This window comes from Pseudonaja textilis, chromosome 12 (genome assembly GCF_049901715.1).
Source record: "Pseudonaja textilis isolate UNSWEBS1 chromosome 12, rPseTex1.2, whole genome shotgun sequence".
In the NCBI taxonomy this organism is placed as follows: Eukaryota; Metazoa; Chordata; class Lepidosauria; order Squamata; family Elapidae; genus Pseudonaja; species Pseudonaja textilis.
This window is the reverse complement of record NC_142001.1, coordinates 21416367-21435004: the sequence shown is the minus strand read 5'-3', so window position 1 is coordinate 21435004 and position 18638 is coordinate 21416367. Positions and strand designations below refer to the sequence as shown.

The 18638-nt window shown below is 62.1% G+C and overlaps 2 protein-coding genes across 6 annotated transcripts in view; one reads left to right on the top strand and one right to left on the bottom strand.

The window, feature by feature from the left end:
• DGKK (diacylglycerol kinase kappa) overlaps positions 1–13678 on the top strand; it is a 25288-nt gene extending 11610 nt beyond the window's left edge. The window contains exons 5-30 of one of the 4 annotated variants that reach the window (XM_087941247.1): positions 824–928; positions 1041–1173; positions 1268–1374; positions 1491–1616; positions 2102–2204; positions 2798–2960; positions 3174–3282; positions 3847–3986; positions 4149–4230; positions 4330–4421; positions 4912–5011; positions 5255–5483; positions 5856–5957; positions 6125–6224; positions 6988–7095; positions 7722–7815; positions 7927–8034; positions 8231–8344; positions 8440–8574; positions 8706–8872; positions 9291–9411; positions 9583–9669; positions 9763–9882; positions 10197–10314; positions 10877–11007; positions 11388–13678. In XM_087941247.1, coding sequence (XP_087797373.1) covers positions 824–928; positions 1041–1173; positions 1268–1374; positions 1491–1616; positions 2102–2204; positions 2798–2960; positions 3174–3282; positions 3847–3986; positions 4149–4230; positions 4330–4421; positions 4912–5011; positions 5255–5483; positions 5856–5957; positions 6125–6224; positions 6988–7095; positions 7722–7815; positions 7927–8034; positions 8231–8344; positions 8440–8574; positions 8706–8872; positions 9291–9411; positions 9583–9669; positions 9763–9882; positions 10197–10314; positions 10877–11007; positions 11388–11462 — 3069 coding nt within the window. In that variant the 3' untranslated portion in view covers positions 11463–13678. Of the gene's footprint in view, positions 1–445; positions 495–823; positions 929–1040; positions 1174–1267; positions 1375–1490; positions 1617–2101; positions 2205–2797; positions 2961–3173; positions 3283–3846; positions 3987–4148; positions 4231–4329; positions 4422–4911; positions 5012–5254; positions 5484–5855; positions 5958–6124; positions 6225–6987; positions 7096–7718; positions 7816–7926; positions 8035–8230; positions 8345–8439; positions 8575–8705; positions 8873–9290; positions 9412–9582; positions 9670–9762; positions 9883–10196; positions 10315–10876; positions 11008–11387 lie in introns of all 4 variants that reach the window. The other 3 variants (XM_087941246.1, XM_026716617.2, XM_087941248.1) reach the window with 3 other exon arrangements.
• On the bottom strand, positions 13573–18638 carry CCNB3 (cyclin B3). 2 transcript variants are annotated; one of them, XM_026716620.2, is made up of 12 exons: positions 17717–18638; positions 17388–17507; positions 17046–17126; positions 16773–16891; positions 16371–16488; positions 15954–16052; positions 15724–15816; positions 15303–15440; positions 14726–14881; positions 14450–14599; positions 14012–14142; positions 13573–13847 (listed from the first exon to the last, which is right to left on the bottom strand). In XM_026716620.2, exons 1-12 carry the CDS (start codon positions 17831–17833, stop codon positions 13778–13780), a joined length of 1392 nt encoding a protein of 463 aa, XP_026572405.2. In that variant the 5' UTR covers positions 17834–18638; the 3' UTR covers positions 13573–13777. The 2 variants fall into 2 exon arrangements, with proteins under 2 accessions (XP_026572405.2, XP_087797379.1); XM_087941253.1 differs by having other exon boundaries at positions 16389–16488; positions 17717–17965.

Here is an 18638-nt window from a genome sequence, read left to right as displayed (position 1 = left end):
TCTTCTCCCGCCTTCCCCAATCCCTCCTCCTCCCACTCGGCTGGGATCCCTAGAGCACTTCCCCTGTTTTGGGCCCTGCAGATCGCCGTAGTAGCTCTGTCTTCTTTTCCTGGAGGCTGGTGGGTGGGTAGGTGGCTGTTGGAAAGAACCGGCGGTAGAGCCCATGTTGAGAGCACCAGCAGGCATCCCGTGTTACCAATGATACGGAAACAGGGGGTGAGAACAAACCTCCCTCTGCCTGCAACCCGGAGAGCCAGCAGGGCTGGGCTGGAGGCCCAGGCAAAGCAGCCCTAGCCCCAGAAGTGGCTTCTGGCGAATGGATGCGGAGCTCCAAGATCACCCAGAGGCTTCTCACTGGGGAGGTTCTGGGAGGAGAGCTGGGTCCCTCTGCCCCTTCCAGCTTGCTTCCCCATCCCAAATGCCCCCCTCCCCATTTCTATGGCAGCCGACAGCAAGCACACTGCAGAAATCCATGCTGGAGATCTGGTTGACAGGTACAGTCCAAGGAAGGGCCGCCGGCTCCTGGGTTTTGGGCCACCCCAAGAAGCTTCTTCCAAGGCTGCTTTCGCCTAACCCTCGGGGTCGTGGCATGACTGCCATAGCAGCTGGGGAAACGGAGCCATGCCAACTCTGCCGCTAAGGACTCGCTAAGAGCTCCTCGCTCAGGAGCGTCCTGGGCCTGAAGGCTGCAGTCAGAGGTAGCCAGGGCTCAGGGGTTTCCCATCGGGTCCCCCCACTGGCCAACCCAACAAGTGGAGGTGGCTGAGTCAGTGTTGGGGGCGGCAGCAGCAACTGCAGGGCTTCTCTGCCTCCCTTCCCGCAGGTGATCACCCCATTCCGAAAACTCATCCTTTGTGCAGAGAACCGGAAGGAGATGGAGGACTGGATTGGGGCCCTGAAGTCTGTCCAGAAATGGGAAATCAGTGAGGTGGTCCTGTGAGGGGGGGCTGTGTGGGGTACCTGGGGCAGACCTGGGGCCTGGAGGGTTGGGGGAGGCGCCTTTTGTGGTTGCAGCCACCGATTGCTGTGCTCTGCTCCAGGCCTCCCAGTTCAACATGGAGCACTTCTCTGGGATGCACAACTGGTACGCCTGCTCCCACACCCGGCCCACTTTTTGCAACGTCTGCCGAGAGGCCCTGCCCGGCGTCACCTCCCACGGCCTCTCCTGTGAAGGTAGGCCCTTCTCCCTGGCAGGAGGGACGGTCACGAGGGTCGGGGCCGCCCCCTCCTCCTCTTCCCTCGGTGCCACTCCTGCCTTCTCTCGCAGTGTGCAAGTTCAAGGCCCACAAGCGCTGCGCAGTGAGAGCCACCAACAGCTGCAAGTGGACCACCCTGGCCTCCATTGGCAACGACATCATTGAGGATGAAGACGGGGTGAGTCCGGGGCTTCCTTGGGCAGCAGATTTGCTGGCCAGCCCCCCACCCCCACTTCCCTCCCGCAAGGGAGAGGGCTGGATCCGCGGACAGAAGCCGGCCCCTTCTCCTTGCAGGTGGCCATGCCCCACCAGTGGCTGGAGGGGAATCTCCCGGTTGGTGCCCGCTGTGCTGTGTGTGACAAGACGTCCGGCAGTGTCCGAAGGCTGCAGGACTGGCGCTGTCTCTGGTGCAAGACTGTTGTAAGCACACACACACACACACACACACACACACACACATACCACCTTCCCTAATTACCCCTGGCCTTTTCTGACTAAACCTCTACCTCCAACACGTGCTGGACAAGAGAAGGGGGCGACAGAGCTCCACCCCACCCCCCACCCCAAATAAGAATGGGTTCCTCTTACATGGGGGGAGGGGGGAAGAAGGATGCTGGGCTCTTTGCTGGGGAGGGAAATGGGGGCTGCTTGGGCTTCGGGAGGGCACCAAGCCCATGTTGACTGCTGGGCGAGGCTGGAAGGCAAGGGAGAAGGCCGGCTGTGCCCGGGCATCTTTGGTCTGCAGAAGGGGAAGCAGCCTCCCCTCCCTGGGCTCCCTGGAGAGGCCTGTGGGAGCCCTTGTGCTCTTCCGCTCGGCGCTTGGGGGCCAGGAGCCTGCATAGCTTGAAGTCCCATCTTTTCCTGGGGGGGGGGATTTGCTCAGGGGTCCCTCTGCCCCCCTCCAGGTTCACAGCACTTGCCGGGAGCGGCTGGGCAAGAAGTGTCCCCTGGGCCAGCACAAGGTCTCCATCATCCCCCCCACTGCCCTCAACAGTATTGATTCCGACGGTAAGAGGGGCGGCCGGGAGCAGCCTGGGGGCCGCACCTGCAGCCGCAGTCCGGGCCCCCTCAGAGGGGAACCGGGTCCCAGGGAGCCACCAGAGGCCCAGCAGCATGTCATGCGTGGGGGGGCCTTCGGGTTTTGGGGGCACATGGGGGGGGTGGCACCAGAGCAGCACATCCCTTTCAGCTGCAGCAGAGGGTCTTAGAGCGCCCCCTGCTGGAGGCGCCCTCCACCCACTGAGCCAGCAGCCCATCTTGTTGGGGCCGCTCAGATGTGGGCCAGTTGTTGAGGGCCATGGGTGCCCCTCGCTACGATTTCTCTACTTTGTAGAAGATGGTGGTTGCTTTCTGGCTTCTCAAACGTTTGCCACCCTCCCTCCCTCCCTCCCTCCCTTCCTCCCTTCCGGTTCTCTTGTCCTCCGCTAAAGCAGAGGCTTCTGTTACTCAGAAGAGCTGCCCAGGTATTGGGGCCCTTTTTCCCAGTTTGGGGCCCCTTCCTCCGCCTCAGGGGAGGCTCTCATGCACCCCCAATCTCTGCGAGCAAGGACTGTGCGAGGGGGCGTCGGCCACAAGCACCACCTTTTTCCCCCCCGTGCCAGGATTCTGGAAGGCCACCTGCCCGTCCAGCTGCTCCAGCCCCCTCCTGGCCTTTGTCAACTCCAAGAGTGGGGACAACCAAGGGGTGAAGTTCCTGCGCAAGTTCAAGCAGTTCCTCAACCCAGCCCAAGTCTTTGATCTCATGAATGGTGGGCCACACCTTGGGTAAGGGTCCCAGTTCCTCAGAGCCCCCCGCTGTCCTGCCTCGGGGGTGGCAGAGGGAGCCCAAGAATTGAGGTTCTCCCCCAAGTTCTGGGCCATTTTGACTGGGCGGGGGGTGTCACGTGACCCAGCCCTTTCCTTGCCACAGGCCCCCTTCTGCCTGCCTGCTGGTTGGACAGCTGGGGCTTCACTCCTCTTCCTTCTTCCTCCGGCCAGGCTGCGGCTCTTTCAAAAGTTCTCCACCTTTCGGATCTTGGTGTGTGGCGGAGACGGCAGCGTCGGCTGGGTCCTGTCGGAAATTGACTCGCTGGGGCTGCACAAGCAGGTGAAGCCCCCCGAAGCCCATCGCCCAGCCAGGTCAAGAGTTGGGCAGCACACTCGGTTTCTTGGCTTCTTTCCCTATATCTAGTGCGCCTACACACACACACACACACACACACACACACACTTGCCTGAATTCAAATCAGGAGAAAACTTGGGACTGAGGATGGTGTGTGCAGAAACAGATGGCAAATAAGAGATTTTGGCAGCCTTGGAGGGTTTGAGCTCAAGAGAGCTTTGTGTACAATTTGTGTAAGTGTTGAGACCTGTGAAGAGGAGAAACAAGCGAAGCCGGTGGGGGAAGGGATGCCCCTCCCCCAGCCTTCCATTTTGGCATCCATAAAAGGTTTGCTGCAGAAGACAGGTCGGCTTTAAGGGGCCGCCAACCCCTCTGCCTCTGCCTTGGGGAAACACTGGCCTGGAGAATGGGGGTGGGGGGGCGGGAACGACGGGGGCAGGCCTTGGGGAACTTGGGAGGAATGGAGGGTGCCCAGTTTCCCCAAGGCCTGGGATGAGCCTGCAGGCCGTTTTGGCTGTGCCAGCTCACCCTCCCTCTGCGTTTCTGCAGTGCCAGCTTGGTGTCCTGCCCCTGGGCACTGGGAATGACCTCGCCCGGGTGCTCGGCTGGGGCAGCCTCTGCGATGATGATACACAATTGCTGCAGGTTCTGGAGAAGTTGGAGCGTGCCACCACAAAAATGTTGGACCGGTAAGGAGGGGTTCAGTCCCCACTCTCCCGGAAGGGATGCCCAAGGGAGAGGCCCTTTAGCTCCTGTCTGGAGGGGGGTCCTGCCGCTTCAGCCCTGAGGACCCTCCCATGTCCACATGCCTGGGTGGGAGGCACTGCAGAGCCCCTTCACTTCCACTGCAGGTGGAGCGTCCTGACCTACGAGGCCCCCAAGCAGTCACCCCCAGCCCTGGAGGAAGATGAGAGCGAGAATCCCACCATCCAGGTTGGCAGCAGGCCAGCTGGGAGGGAGGGGCCGTGTCCTTGCCCGGCCCCTTCTGGGGGACTGGCCTAAGGGACAGTGGCATGGGCTGTCTCCCCTTAGGCTCAGATCTCGCACTATGCTGACTCGGTAGCCCTCCACCTGGCCAAGATCCTGGAGTCCGACAAACACGCGGTGGTGATCTCTTCGGCAAAGTAAGGGCCCTGCTGCTCTGCCTGGGATGGGCGGGCACCAGCCGCAAGCGCCTCCCCAATGGCTTGCCAAGGGGAAGCAACCCAAGTGGCACAGTCCCTGCCGCCCCTTCCAAACCCCATTGCACATTGGGCCTCCCGGCTGTCTTGAGAAGTTTCCTCTGCAGGGAGACGGGCAGAATGGAGCGGTCTGCTTTTCTTCCCCGCATTTAAGCCGGATTCTGCTCTTTTCCCCACACCTCTTAGTACGCCCTGTCCACCTTGAGAGTGCGCCCCATGCTATATGCACAAATCATAGCTCCATATATCCAGCAGCTCCCATCGGTTTAACTTTGCCACTGAGAACTTTTAACGTATAACCGATATAAACGTCCTGGGGGAGTTTCCCTTGCAGGGCGCCCTCCACGAAACACAGCTCCGTGTGGGTTTTGCTCCATTCAAGGGCCCGGCTGAATTGCCTGGGAGTTGCCACCTCGGTTTCTTCCTCTCCCAGATTCCTGTGCGGGACGGTGAATGACTTCGTAGCTGATGTGGGAAAAGCTTATGGACGGGCAGCTGACAACAAGCAGGAAGCAGCCATCATGGCTGGCAAGGCAAGTGGCTGCCCAGAGTGCCAAGAGCAACCTTGCGGGGTGGCGGGAGGGTTGCAAGAGCGTTGGGGGGAAAATTCAGGGAAGAGACCTGGGCTCTGCCGGGCATCCCTGCTTTTGTGTTTGTGTGTGTGTGTGTGTGTGGGGGGGGGGTATCCCCACCTTCCTCCCTTGGGCCAGGCCAAGGAGGGTGCTGAAGCTGCAGGCCTAGCCTGCACGGCTGACCCCCTCCCTGTCCACTCCCAGTGTGCCACGCTGAGTGAGAAACTGGACTCGCTTGTCCGTGAGCTGAATGAGGAGTCGCAGGCCATCCTGGTCCCAGAAGGCAGCTCTGCAGCCCCTGAGGTCAAGGAGCCGAGCACCGTCCAGCCCGGTCCGTGGCCTCCTCGCATCTTCAAGTCCAAGGAGCAGCTCATGCTAAGAGCCAACAGCCTCAAGAAGGCGCTGCGCCAGATCATCGACCAGGCGGAGAAGGGTGAGAGGCCGGCAGGGAAACGGAGGGAGGCTGGACGGCTGAAAGCTCCTGCAGACTGATGCGCAGGGTGGGCCAGCTACCCGGTTGTGCCAGAGGATGCGCAGGGTGGGCAGGCGGGACGTCAAGAATGGCGTCCCAAGAGAACCTCGGTGGAGATTGTCTGCTGGGTGCCAAGGCCCCGTGGCCGGCTGTGGCAGAGGGGCCACTGCTGCCGGCCTTCCCCATCCTTCTGGGAGTTTTGCTCCTGGTACAGCAGCAAAGCCTCCTCTTAAAATCCCACTGGGGGTGCCGAGGGTGGAAAGCAGGGCCCCGCGGGGTCTGCAGTCCCTCTTGGGAGTGAGCTGGGTTGGTGCTTGCATTTCCTCCTGCCAGCGGTGGACGAGCAGAACAAGCAGACCCAGGCCTATCGGAGCCTCTCACTGGCCAGTAAGAAGGACAGTGGGGAGGACTTCAGCAAGGAGGCAGAAGCCCAGAGTAAGTCTGGGGGGGCGGGCTGTGAGGGACGGAGGGGGGAGGGTGTCTCTGGCCTCTGGTGAGGTTGGGCAGCGCTCAGGCGCTCCATCCTGAGTGGGCTTGGGGGGGCTAAGGCGATGCCAGCCACCTCCAGAGCTGCTCAGCCTCCCTGGCTGCGTCTCTTCCAGAGTCCCGCCGCGATACAGTCATCTCCACCACTTCCTCCCTCTTCCTGGATCAGCCTGAGCATTTCACCCCCACCCCTTTCTCCGAGGACCCCGATGCTATGTGAGTGTCCCCCGGTGGGGAGGAGGAAGGGCCGCATCGGAGGCTTCTCCAGCCTGCACACAGCGGGAGAGCAACTCCTATGGAGAGGTTTCCCTGCCCTTCCCTTCCTGCAGCATTCACAAAGGCCCTTTAAAGCCAAGGGCCCGTCTCCGTCTTAAAGCAGCCCCCGGGGCTTGAACCGGCTCTGGCCGAAGAGGTGGGCCCAGCCGGAGGGCCCTGGCTTCGTCACCTGCCCCGTTGTGCCCCCAGGGAAGAGGCTAAATTTCCCAAAGCCCCAACCAGGCACTGCTAGAGGGCGCGTGGCATGCCCCCTTTTGCCCTGGGCTGGGGATATTTGCGTGGGAAGCTCCTGCCCCGAGAAGGAGGCCGGGCCTGCTTCAGCAGAAAAGGCTTGGACAGCCTCCCCACCTCCAAGTGACCTTGATCAAGCTTGGCCCCCCTCAGTCCATTAACATCCTCCAAGGAGGCGGGTAAACAGGTCTTGGGAAGCCAGCCAGGGCTTGGCCTGATCTTAGCTGCTTTGGGAGACTGGGCAAAGGCGGCGGCGTGGCATCAGTCAGGGCTCCGATCTTACCTCCACCTGGCTCCCCGCTCCTCTGCCCCTCCCCCCAGTGCCTCTTGTGCTGGTGTCCAAATGCTCCTCCCTGCAGTGCTCAGAAACGGGGGAAACAGACCCACTATTTGTATTCTGGTGCTGTATTCCCGGTTCTGCTTCAGTGCTTGTTGCTGAACTATTTCCTTTCCCTCCACCTGCTGGTTCCAGACAATTTTCTGAAAGATGCGTCATGAATAACTACTTTGGCATTGGCCTGGACGCCAAGATCTCCCTGGAATTCAACAACAAAAGGGATGAGCACCCAAAGAAGTGCAGGTAAGGCTGAATGTTGCCCAAGGCGGAAGCCCAGAGGACCCTGAGGTGGCTCCTGCCTTGCCCAGCTTCAGAGTGCTTCCTCCTGGCCGGTCCGCGTCTGCGCAGAGACCGGGACTGCATCTGACAGCTGGCTGAGGAATCCCTTTGTCCCAGGCCAGGAGGAGACGGTGCTGGAGAGCCACCTGGGCCGCGGCTGCAGCCCACTTCAACCACGGGAGGGAAAGCCACCCGGGTTGCTCAGGGACACACCTGAGATTCGGCTTCAGGGGCCTTTGGGGGGGCCTTTGGGAACCTGGCAGTTGCGCTCTGGGCCCTGAACCCCCCGGCAGACTCCTCCACCAGGAAGGGAGGTCTGGGGAGGAACCTAATCATTGCGCTATTACTTATTTCATGTTGAAAGGTTCTGCAAAGCTATTGCAGCTGGCTAACTGCTTGGCCCTGGAGGGAAAACCCAATTTAGTTCTCTGGCTGGGAGGAGGAGGAGGAGGAGGAGGAGGAGTTGGCCAGGAGCAGAATAAACCCGGCAGGAGGACCGAGGAAAGCTAGGCAGGGGGACGATCTCTGGAAATCCTGTCTTGCTGGGAGAAAGCAGAAAGACACCCCCGGTTTGGTTGCCTTTTCAGCAGCCGCACCAAAAATATGATGTGGTATGGGGTCCTGGGAACGAAGGAGTTGCTGCAGCGGACCTACAAGAACCTGGAGCAGCGGGTCCAACTTGAGGTACTGCCAAAGCGGCTGCCAAGAGCCTGCTGAGAGGGGCTGCCCGGAACTCCCTCCAGGCGCTCCGGCTCCACCTGCCCTCGGAAACGGCTTCTCTCCGCTCTCTTCCAGTGCGACGGAGTTCCTATTTCCTTGCCCAGCCTGCAGGGCATCGCCGTGCTTAACATTCCCAGCTATGCAGGCGGCATCAACTTCTGGGGAGGCACCAAGGAAGACAGCGTGAGTCCCTGGCACGGAGCACCTGCCTCTTGGCCACAGACGCTCCTCCTGCGGTTGCGGGAGGGCTGCTTTCACTGCCATTGCTGCTAAGAAGCACAACAAACCGCTTGACCAACCTGGCCGAGAACTGCGTGGGCTCAGGTGCTCTGCACTCTAACGGGTTCGGCTCCCTGATGCTCAGTCTTCTCCCTGCCAGAATTTCGGAGCTCCCTCCTTCGACGACAAGAAGCTCGAGGTGGTGGCTGTTTTTGGGAGCATCCAGATGGCGGTCTCTCGGGTCATCAACCTGCAGCACCACCGCATTGCCCAGGTGAGAGAGGGCCTGTGCAGGGCCCGCTGCCGGGGCCGTCCGTGGCTCTTCCGCGGGGAGGTCAGGCATTTCCCACTGGGCCTTTCCCTCCCCAGTGCCGGATGGTGAAGATCACGATTCGGGGAGACGAAGGGGTCCCAGTGCAAGTGGACGGAGAGGCCTGGATACAACCCCCAGGCATGATCAAGATCCAGCACAAGAACCGGGCCCAGATGCTGACCAGGGACAGGGTGAGCAACCCATTGGTGGGGTGTCGGCTCAGAGAGAGGGCCAGGCCTGTGGGCTCTGAGCATCTTGGCCCACCGTCGGGAGGGACCCCAGCCCTGATCTTCTCAGCCATGGCCAACCCGCGTCCCTGCAGGCCTTTGAGAGCACCCTGAAATCGTGGGAAGACAAGCAAAAGGGGGAGGCCTACCGAGCCCCATCCCGGCCGCGGCTCAGCTCCCAGCAGTCCATGGAGTACCTGATGGAGGAGGAGGCAGCCCAGATGCAGCAGCTGGTCCAAGCCACCGAAACCCTCATTAGCAGGTGCCAACCACGCCAGACCCGCAATCCAATCAAGGCTGCCCTAGAAGCCTCCCTTGGCCACGGGGCTTGTGGGGGGAGGCCTTTGTGACTGACGCTGCCTCTGTTCCCCACCAAAGGCGACAGGGAGGCCCTGGGGGCCACTGGGGGCGAAGCGCACCTTCAGGCCAGCCTCCCTCACCAGGTCTTAGAAGAGTTGGGGGGCAGGAGGAGGGAGTCCCACAGAGCTCCGGGCAGAAGGACCTTCGCCATCTGCCCCGCTTTGCTCAGCCTCCCTGCTTTCATTCTCGGCCAATGTGTGGGGTGTGGACTCCCCACCCCCAGGATTTGCTTTCTCCCGCATTCGACGGGGGCCAAAGTATGGGGGGCGGGTTTGAAGTCCCCTCCGTGGCTGAGAGGCCTTTTCCTCTGCCCCTTGCAGGATCCGAGAGGCTGCCAAGTCCCGCAGAGGCATGGAACAGGAGTTGGCCCATGCCGTGAACAGCAGCTCGCTGGCCCTGAGCGAGGTCTTGGCCTGCAAGAGCAGCAGTGGGGCCCCGGAGGTGAGACTGGGGAGCTGCCCGGGGGGGGCGTGGAAGGACCCTCCGCCAGGGCTGGGGACGCTCCCTCGACATCTCTCCTTGAGCCCCGGCTGCCGGTGGCCTGCCTTTCCCTGCCAGCCCCCGCTGACTCCTTTCTTTCCTGCCGGGGGTGGGGACGGACGGGGACTGCAGCTGATTAGCCGGAGCCTGGCTGTGGAGGTGTCCGTCAGCGTGAAGGCCTTGTGCACCGAAACCCAGGCTTTCCTGGGAGGAAAGCAGGTGAGTGCGGGGCAGAAGCTGCGGGACGGGCCCACACATCCCTTGCCCTCCCTTGGGGCAGAGGCAGCCCTCCTCACCAGCCTTTTCTCACAGCAGCTGGATTCTCCCCAGCAAGAGGACGCCCTCCACCAGGCCCTGGGCGCCGTCAGCCAGGAGCTGCAGAGGTTCTCCGAGGCCCACTGGATGGCCCCCGTCTCAAGCTCCGCTGAGGAGGTGGGCACGTGGACAGCCGGGCGCACCTTCCCAGAGAGCAGCAGCCAGTCATTCGGCCTGCGGCTGCCTCGGAAGGAGGCCCCCGGAGTCCCTGGGCCAGCTTTCGGCCTGCCTGTTGGAGGCTCCAGGGTAGGACGGCTGGGCGACAGAGGCGCTGGGTGCCCAAGCCAGGCCACAGGGAAGGCAGCCGAGGCATATCTGCCGTTGCCACGGCCTCCCTTCTGATGGTTGCCGTGCCCTGGCAAAGCCCTGGGATGGGAGGCGGGGAATGGAGGGTTTCCGGTGCTGCTAGCGGCAGTTTCTACTCCCCGCAGGTCATGGGCCCGGAGGCTCCCGGGAGCAGCAACAAGGGCAGCCTGAAGCTACGGATTAATCTTGCAAAGCCCAAGAAGGAGAAGCTCCAAAAGCAGAGATCTGGCGGGGTCACCCCAGGTAATCTGGTGGCCCTCCCAGCACCCAGGAGGGCAGGACGCATCATCTCAGCGCCTGGATAAAGGAGCCCTAGGGAGGGGCCAGCTAGCCCACCCGTAGCTGGAGGGGGTGGCTGGGAAGCCCTTGGTGGCCTGGGTGCTACTTCCCCAGGGCAAGGCAGAGCCCACCTGGAGGGGGCACAGATGCCCAAGGCCAGAAGTGCAGAGTCCCTGCCCGGGGCAGGCAGGCAGAGAGGCTGCAGGTGTCATGGACCTGTCAAGGAATCCTGGGGGTCTGTAGCACACACAGGTTCAAGGGGGTCTGGCTATGGGCTCAGCCTGCTGGATGGGCCGAGCCCCACCTAGTTGTCCTTTCCTCACACGGCTCCCCCCACCCCAGTTTCCTGCTCTTCCTCCCTTGCGATCCCCCCCGGCTGCCTGAGCTTGCTTCCACCTGGGCTGCTATCTGCCTGCCTCCGTCTTCACCCCCCCGCCCCCCGCAACCCTGTCTGTCCTGGTCCTCCCTCCCTCCCCTCCCTTCACCAACCGACCACATCTCCTGTCTTTTTCCTTTTGGCCCCCAGTGGACAGTTGGGGCCCTGAGGAGGTGGCTGCCTGGCTGGAGGCCCTCGATTTAGGGGAATACAAAGAGCTTTTTGTGCGCCATGACATCCAGGGCTCGGAGCTGATCCTGCTGGAGAGGAGAGACCTGAAGGTACCCTGCGCAGTCCGGCCTGCGGGAGGCGCGGGGGTTGCCACTGCCCTGCTCGCCTGGAGTACGGCCAAGCTGCCCCCACCGGCTCTACTTCCTGCTGCCTCTCCCCTCCACGAAGGCACAAGGAGGGGCTGCGGGCCAGCCCCCCACCCCGCCCCCCCGGGGAGGAGGGGGCAGGCTTCTTATACCCCCGTCATTAATGGGAGGGGGCCTTTTCGCGAGGGGGGCCCTGTGGGAGCTCAGCATGGAGGGGGCTGCAGTCAACCCCCCTCCCCACCTTGCACAGAGCGTCTGGTGGTGCAAAAGGAACCTGGAAGAGCCGGGGGAGGGTGGCCAGGTGCTCCCCTGAGCGCCTCTCTTCTCTCCCCCTCCCCCCGCAGGAGCTTGGGATCTCAAAAGTGGGCCACGTGAAGAGGATCCTCCAGGGAATTAAGGACCCTGCCGGGCAGCAGTAGGGAGGGAAGCCCCTCGGAGCAGGATGGCTTGGGGGCCGTTGTCCACCTTCACTGTGTCCAGCGGGGCTGCTGGGCCTCGCCAACACCGGCCCGAGGTCTTCCTGCCAGTGGCGTTTGCATTCCCACCTGTGCCGAAGACGTTGACTGTGCTCACCCTTCCCGGCCCCCCTGCTTGAGTTGTGCTTCTTTCCACGCATGCCGTCGTTCCTGGGACCCTGCGGGGAAGGGGGGCTCCAGCGAGCCTCTCCCGTCACGGCACACGAGGGGATGAGCCCCGCTGGGTTTTGTGCCAGGGCTGGGGCGGCGCACGGCAGCTGGCCGGGGTGCCTCCAACACCCTCTTCTTGAGAGTTGGGCCGGAGAAGCCCTCTTGACCAGCCAGTCACCCAAGCAATTCCACTTATCCAGTTAGCGTCCCTGAGCAAGAGCGTAAGGCTGCTGACCCCCTGCTCGGCCGGCCCTTCCCCACCCCCACCCCGGCATTGGCCCCCACTGACCTCCTTTTTCAGGTGGCCACGGAGCCCTTGGCAGCTCCTTTAAATAAAACGTTTTCTCGCCAGACCCTGAAGCTCCCTGGTGGCATCCAGGAGGCAGTTCAGCAGACCGATAAAACTCCAGATCTGGTTTGCTTTTGTGATCCGGAGCTGCTAAAGCATTCCTTGTAAGGCAGCTTCCTTCCCCAGATGCTCAAGAGACACACCTGGAGGAGGCCCTGGGAAAGCAGGGAGCCTTTAGAGGCCGCAATCGGTGCCTTCCCGCCTGGCAGACTGGGCCCCGTGGGGCCAGCTTGCCTGCCCTTGCGCCCCTCGCCAACTCCCGCCCCGTCTCTGCATCTGCCACATCAATCAATTCAGTCTGTTGGAAGTGTGATCAAAATGTACATACCTTGCAGAGAAGATACTTATTTAAAGAGTAATATATACCTTAATTTATTTTTCACCTGTGTTGTGCAAATGCACTGTGGAATCTGTCTGTAGAGCCTGGAGCTTTCTGGTGTGGAGGGGCTTTTAACTCTGCTGGGCCAGCTGGCTGCCCAGGGGCAGAGAGGGTGCGGCCTTGATCAGTCAAAGCTGCTGGGGGGGGGGGGCTGCCTTGTCCCCATTGAAGGACTCCACCGGCACTTGGGCATGAGACAGCAAGCAGCACACCTCGGCTCTCCCAGCCTGGTGTCCAGCCGAGGGTTGGCACAGCCACTTTGGCCCTGGAAGGCAGCTGCAGGGAGATTGCTTCTGCCACACACCACATAAACTGGCTTCCCCATGTTAGGCCTGTGTGCACAGCTGAGCGGGACCCCTCTGCCGGGAGCTGCTTGTCATTGTGTCTCCATGTGCAACAGCCATTTTACTGCAAGTGTGCAAGGAGTGGAGGCACTGGCACCTCCCTTCTGCTGCAAGTGAGCCAGCCAGCTCGGTTCTTGGGGGGAGCAGCCGATGGGCACGGCAAGGAGGATCGGCCAAGGAGAGCTGCAGGGTTGGGATTTGCCAGGCAGGCAGGCAGGCAGGCAGGCAGAGATGCCACCGTGGAGGACTTGCCTGCAGCTGCCCACAAAGGAAGTCAGGAGCACAAGAGAGCCCCACCACCCGGTAGTCTCTCTGCCCCCGTGAAATGGGCAATGGGCCCACTGCTCCCTCTCCCCCTCCCGGGGCAGATTGCAGTTCGTCTCCAGCCGCGCATCCTTTGGGGACTGGGCCACTTGGGCCTTAGGCACTACAGCCTAGCGAAAGGGGGCCTTTCAGGTGTCCACTGATCCTCCTCCGTGCATTTCAGAGACCGGGGCCGCCTGGAGGGGGTTTGCCCGCCTACACAGGATGGAAGTGGGGGGAAATAAGTGTTTGTGAAACACTGTCCTTAAAAGTGGGGAAACGGCCCAGGACTGGTTCCAAATTTCAGACGTCACATTTGCGAAATAAATCTCAACATGGATTTGATCCTGGAATAACGTTGGGTCTTCTCTCCCACATTCCCTGGGGGTGCGTGTGTGCGTGAATTCTCCGCTGGGCAGCTGCTTAGTGGTTTCCGGGCACCCTCCGGGCGAGACCCTGCAGCCGAGCCCGGCCAGCAAAGGGGGGGCCCTTGAGGCGCCCATGGAAGGCAGACGGGAGGGGGGCGGCTGCGCTCACATTCTTTTATTGAAAGCTTGTTCTTTTCTTTACACAATTTCCCCCCATAAGAGTTTTCCTTTTTTTCCCCTTCATCATTAAAAAAAACAATTATTTACAGGCTTGGTAGACTGAACATCTATTTACAGGGCAGGTTGAATCCAGTTTCCGAGCAGGACACGCCCCGACTGGAGGCAGCCCGCCCGCCGCGCCGGGGCTAGCTCTGCAGAGCGTTCTCCAGCGCCTGCATGCTCACCGGCTCCATCTTGGCCACCTCAAAGAAGACCCTGCAAGCCGAGGCCGGAGAGGGTCAGCAATCAAGGGCAGAGGAGCGGCTCCTTCCTGGGCCAACCCGACTGCTGGGAGGGCTGACCAGATGCTCCCACCCCACTGCACCGGGACCCCCACCCCACCCGCAGAGGCCAGGGGGCCCAGAGGAAGCAGCACTCACCGGTGGGAGTATTTGCTGCGCACAGCCCTCAGCCGCTCGTCCTGGCTGTAGATCAGCAGGAAGTTGAGCCTCCTGACCAGAGGGACAAGGTCTGGCACCTGGTAGCCACTGTAGTACTCCAGCGTTGGGCTCTGCCAAGACACCAGGGAAGAGGCGCACTGAGGGGGGGGGGGGCAGGCTCTTGCTCAGTGTGCAGCTGGCGCAGGAAGGCCACTCCACGCACGGGCGTGGCATGGACAGGGGACCCCACCCCAGCTGCTGCTGCCCCTGCCCTTTCTCCCCTGCCCAGCCTGCTTCCTCCCCCCAAGAGTCCCCTGCCCATCTCTGCCGCCAAGGGAAAGCGCCTCCCTTCTGCTGGGCAGGGCTCTGCCCGCTGCCTCCTCCCTGCCCACATTTCTCCCTTGGAGACAGGGTGCCTGGAGGGGCGGGTATCCTCACCCATCCTCTGAGGTTCTTCATCCTGAGAGCCAGCAGGAGGCAGCTGGCAGCCAGGCGGGAAGCCTGCTCCTGTACAAAGGCGTAGTCCTGCAGGGTCAGCTCGCAGATGAAACGGGCCAGGGTCAGCGTCTCCATTGTAGCCCGGGCACACTGGGAGGAACAGCCACATGTGAAGGGCACGGACCCTCCCCCAGGAGCACCCGGTGCCCCCCTCTGCCCGCCGAGCAAAGGGCAGCTTCTGGCACCCACAAGCAGATCCCATCGTGCGCCACTGACCTTGGCAAACCGCCGGAGGAAGCGGTAGGCGATGGGGATATTGATGTCGAAGTGGAGGGTCTGCAGAATGCCCCTCTCCATGGCCAGCAGCTCCTCCCGCTGGTAGGCATCATCGCAGATGTACAGGAAGTCATCCAGGCAGGGAGGGCAGCGCTCCTGCCAAATGGAAGACCGTTTGGCCCCCTCCCGGGAGGAAAGCCCTGACGCTGCCCCAGGCCATGCCATCCCTTCCTGGGGGGTTTTTTTCTGGGGGGGGGAATTTGGGGCAGGGGGTGCCCAGAGGTTGCACTCAGGAGGATAGTGCCCTAAGCGGGGCCTCCGAATGCTCTGTGGTTGGGACCCACTGGACAAATGCCCAGAAAATGTGAGGAGCAGCCCATTAAACATACCCCCCCCCCAAGACACAATGTTGAGAGGCCCTGAGAAGTAACGGTTGGAGCCAACAACGGAAGGCCCAGAGGGAACCTCTAGGAGGTGGAAGGGGCGAAGCGCGTGCCCAGAGCGGGTAGGGGGTCTCTCGGACAATCTCTGCTCCAACCCCTCCCAAGACCTGGCCCATTGCTGGTGGGGGGCTCACCTCAAACTTGGAGGCAATGAGGATGGCGGTGGAGCCGATCAACTGCAGCTTGTCCCTCATGGCTGCCACCTGAACCAGGTAATGATCCATCAGTTTGACCGCCAGGTAGAGGGTCTCGTGGGTGAGCTCGAAGTTCTCCTGCAGGCGCAAAGCGGTGCTGAGGGCAGCCTCCTTGCCAGAAAGCAGCTTTGGTGGCCAGGCGTCTCCTCCCTCCCTCGGCCCAGCCCCCCACTTTCAGGGCCCAGCAGGAGACCCTCGATCCCCACCCGCAGCAGCTCAGGGAGGCTGGGAGGGAGTCCTGCCAAGAGCGGGGCGGAGGCGGCATTCTCGGCACCGCTCCGGCACAGGCACATCGCGGCCTTGCGCAAGGCTCGTTTTGCCCACCGCCCCCCAGCCCCGCCCTCCTCTGGCTGGCTCCCACCTGCACTTCCACCATCCAGTCCACCAGGATGGCCCGCATGTCCATGGTGATGTCCGGCTGGCTCTTCATGTAGTCTGGGAGCAGGAAGCTCTTCTGGAAAAGGAGGGTGTGGCTGAGAAAATCCCCCAGGAAGCAGCACCCGGAGCCCCTCCCCTCCTCCGGCCGTCCCAGTGAGACTGAATCCGCAGTGGCAGAGGAAGGGCAGCGCTCCCCTGGGCCCCAGCAGGCACCTCTCGCTCCCGCATGTATTCGAAGATGTCCTTGGCATACTCGGCATTGGCGTACGGGTCGTCCAGCTGCCCCAGGTCGATGTCCTCTGCCGGAGCCACCTGGACGAGAGAGGCTTTCAACGTTGCCCTGCCTGGGGTGGGGACCAGAGGGCAGGAGCTGCCTTGGCCCTAAAGTAGAGGGGAGCCCTTGGCAGGCAGCCCCCAATACCCTGCCTTCCATAAGCACCCACTCCCCCACACACCCCCGCCATTTGCAGGGTCAGCTACAAGACAAAGAGCGAGTCTCCGGCTGCCAATGCAGGGGTGATGGCTTGAGCCCTGTGCCCGAGGTACCAGGACTGCTGGCTGCAAGGGAGCCGTGTGCTGCCCCAGAGGCAGGCCCTGCCAGCGGGGCCCACGGATACACTGCTCCCCTACCTGGGCTGCTGGTGCTACCAGCACTACCAGTGGGACGGCCGGCTCCTCTCCGAGGCCTCTGTTGGCCAGATGGCTCAGCTTGGCTGGACTGTCCTCAGAGGGTGCCTTGTCCAGGGACCTGGAAGAGGTGGCAGGGGTTACACATTGGGGCAGAGTGGTAGGAATTGGAGAAACGCCACGCTGGACACTTGCTGGCACAGCCAAATCGAGCTCTGCCAAAGTTTGAGGCAAGAGTTTTGGGGTTGCGTTCAGACTGGCGAGAATGGCAGCTGTGCCAGCATGGCTTTTCTTTAAAGAGGGCACTGAAGTTGCCCTCATCGTACAAGGCACCTTGATGCCATGGGGACATTGGCCCACCCAGGAAAGCCACATGGGCAGGGGAGGCAGCAGCACAGCCCTCACTTCTTCAGGTTGGTCTCGTTGTTCTTGGCCACATTCAGCGCAGTGGATCCCTTGGAGGCCTTCTTGGGAATCATCTTCTCCGGCTCCTTCTTCCCCACAAAGCCCTGGGCCTTGTGAGCCTAGAGGAGGGAGACCCAGAGGAGCCGCTCAGCACCGCCTCAGACCGAGCAGCTGCTTGCTCGGGATTCAGTCCCAGAGCGGCCGAGCTGGCAAGGGAGCGGTGCATGCCCAGCAGACCGCGGGCAACGCCACTCAAGGGCCCGTGCTTCTTACGTTGGTGATATCGCCAAAGGCCGATCGCTTCCTGGGTGCCCCCTGGGGTGATGAGGGGGATCGTTTCGCTTGAGAAATCTCCTAGAATCAAAGGAACCGGAGGCCACTCAGTGTAGTTCCTGGGGCTCCTCCCAGCCGCCCGGCCCCTTCCGAGCAAAGGGCCACCTGAGGCCAAAGGCACATTTCCCCTAAAGAGGCGCTCTCCACGGAGTGCCGGAGTGCCTTTTGCAGGGGTAGAACTTGACCCAACAAGCACACGCACAGACAGAGCACACACACACACACACACACACACGTGTGCGCGATTGGTGCGCCGCTTGGCTGGGGTGGACTCTGGCTCACCTTGTCCACTTGCACATTTTCCACCGCTGCTCCTCGGCCGGGACGGGCCTGCTTGCTGGCCAAGCCCTTGGAGTTGCGCGCAGGGGGCATCCTTCCGGCTGGGGGCCTCCCGTCGCAGGGCTGCAGAAGGGGAGAGAAACGGGCTGGGACAGGAAGCGCTGCTCCTCCCCGCGGGCAGGAATTTCGCCCTCGCTTCTCCAGACGGGCTAAGGGAGGAGATCCGAGACCCGGCCTGACTACCCGAGGCCCAGACGCGTGGCGGTGCTCAGAGAGGCAGAGGGCTTCCGCCGGCTGAAGGCGCCCCTTCTGGTCCCCCCAATAAAGCTCACCTGGAGCTGAAGCCGCCGCGAAAACTCGCCGCCGCCGCCGATTCTTTCTTCTTCTTCTTCTTCGCTGCACAAAATGCGGATTTGAAAATTGCTACATTTGTAAAGAGCGGACATCATTGGCCCCGCGGCAGCCAATCCCGGAGCCGGAGAGAATGCAGTTGCTAAGGGCGGGGCCTAAGGATTTTTAAAAAACGGACCCAAGCAGCCAATGGGGAAGTGGAGGCTGCCTAGCTCTTGCCCTAAAGGGGCGGGGCTCCCGGGGAACGGGATAGTGGGATTGGCCGAGAGGGGGCGGCAGGGCCCTGGCCTTAAAGGGACGGGAAGCCCGAAAGTCACGGCGCCCAGCTCGGGGGTCCCGGAGGCCGCACCGGTCAGCGGAGGCGGCCGGGCAGGCGCTCGGCTCTCTTCCGGCCGGGGCAGACCGGAGCCAGACTCTGCGTTCCGTCCGTTGGAGCCGCGGCTGCCCGGGGAAAACCGCCGACGCCCCGCGTCCCCCACAGGAGCCGCGCGCGCGGGGGGAGGAGGGTGGCCCGCGCCGGGCGAGGAAGTCTGCAAAACACGAGGCTGTTCCTGTTGTTTTCGGTCCTGAGGCAGCCTTCCTGATTCGGATGCCAAAATCCTCTTTCAGGTCTCAAAGCATGTTGAAGGCTCCGCGGTGCCTGTCAGCCCAGCGCTCGAGCCACGTTGGCAGGATTGTCCCAAAACAGCCTCGCTGCCTTCTCACATTCCTTCCAGCTGCAAACCAATGTTATTTTCGTGTCTGGAGAAGGAAAAGGAGCCTCCCCCCGCTGGAGCCAGGCTCCCTTCCCGGTAGATGATAAAATGTCCTGGGTCAGGTCAGGGTGACATCGGACTGGTTCTGAGCAAGCCACAGGCGAAGCCTTTGCTGTGGGTCTCCTGTAAAAGTCAAGGCCTGAGCCGC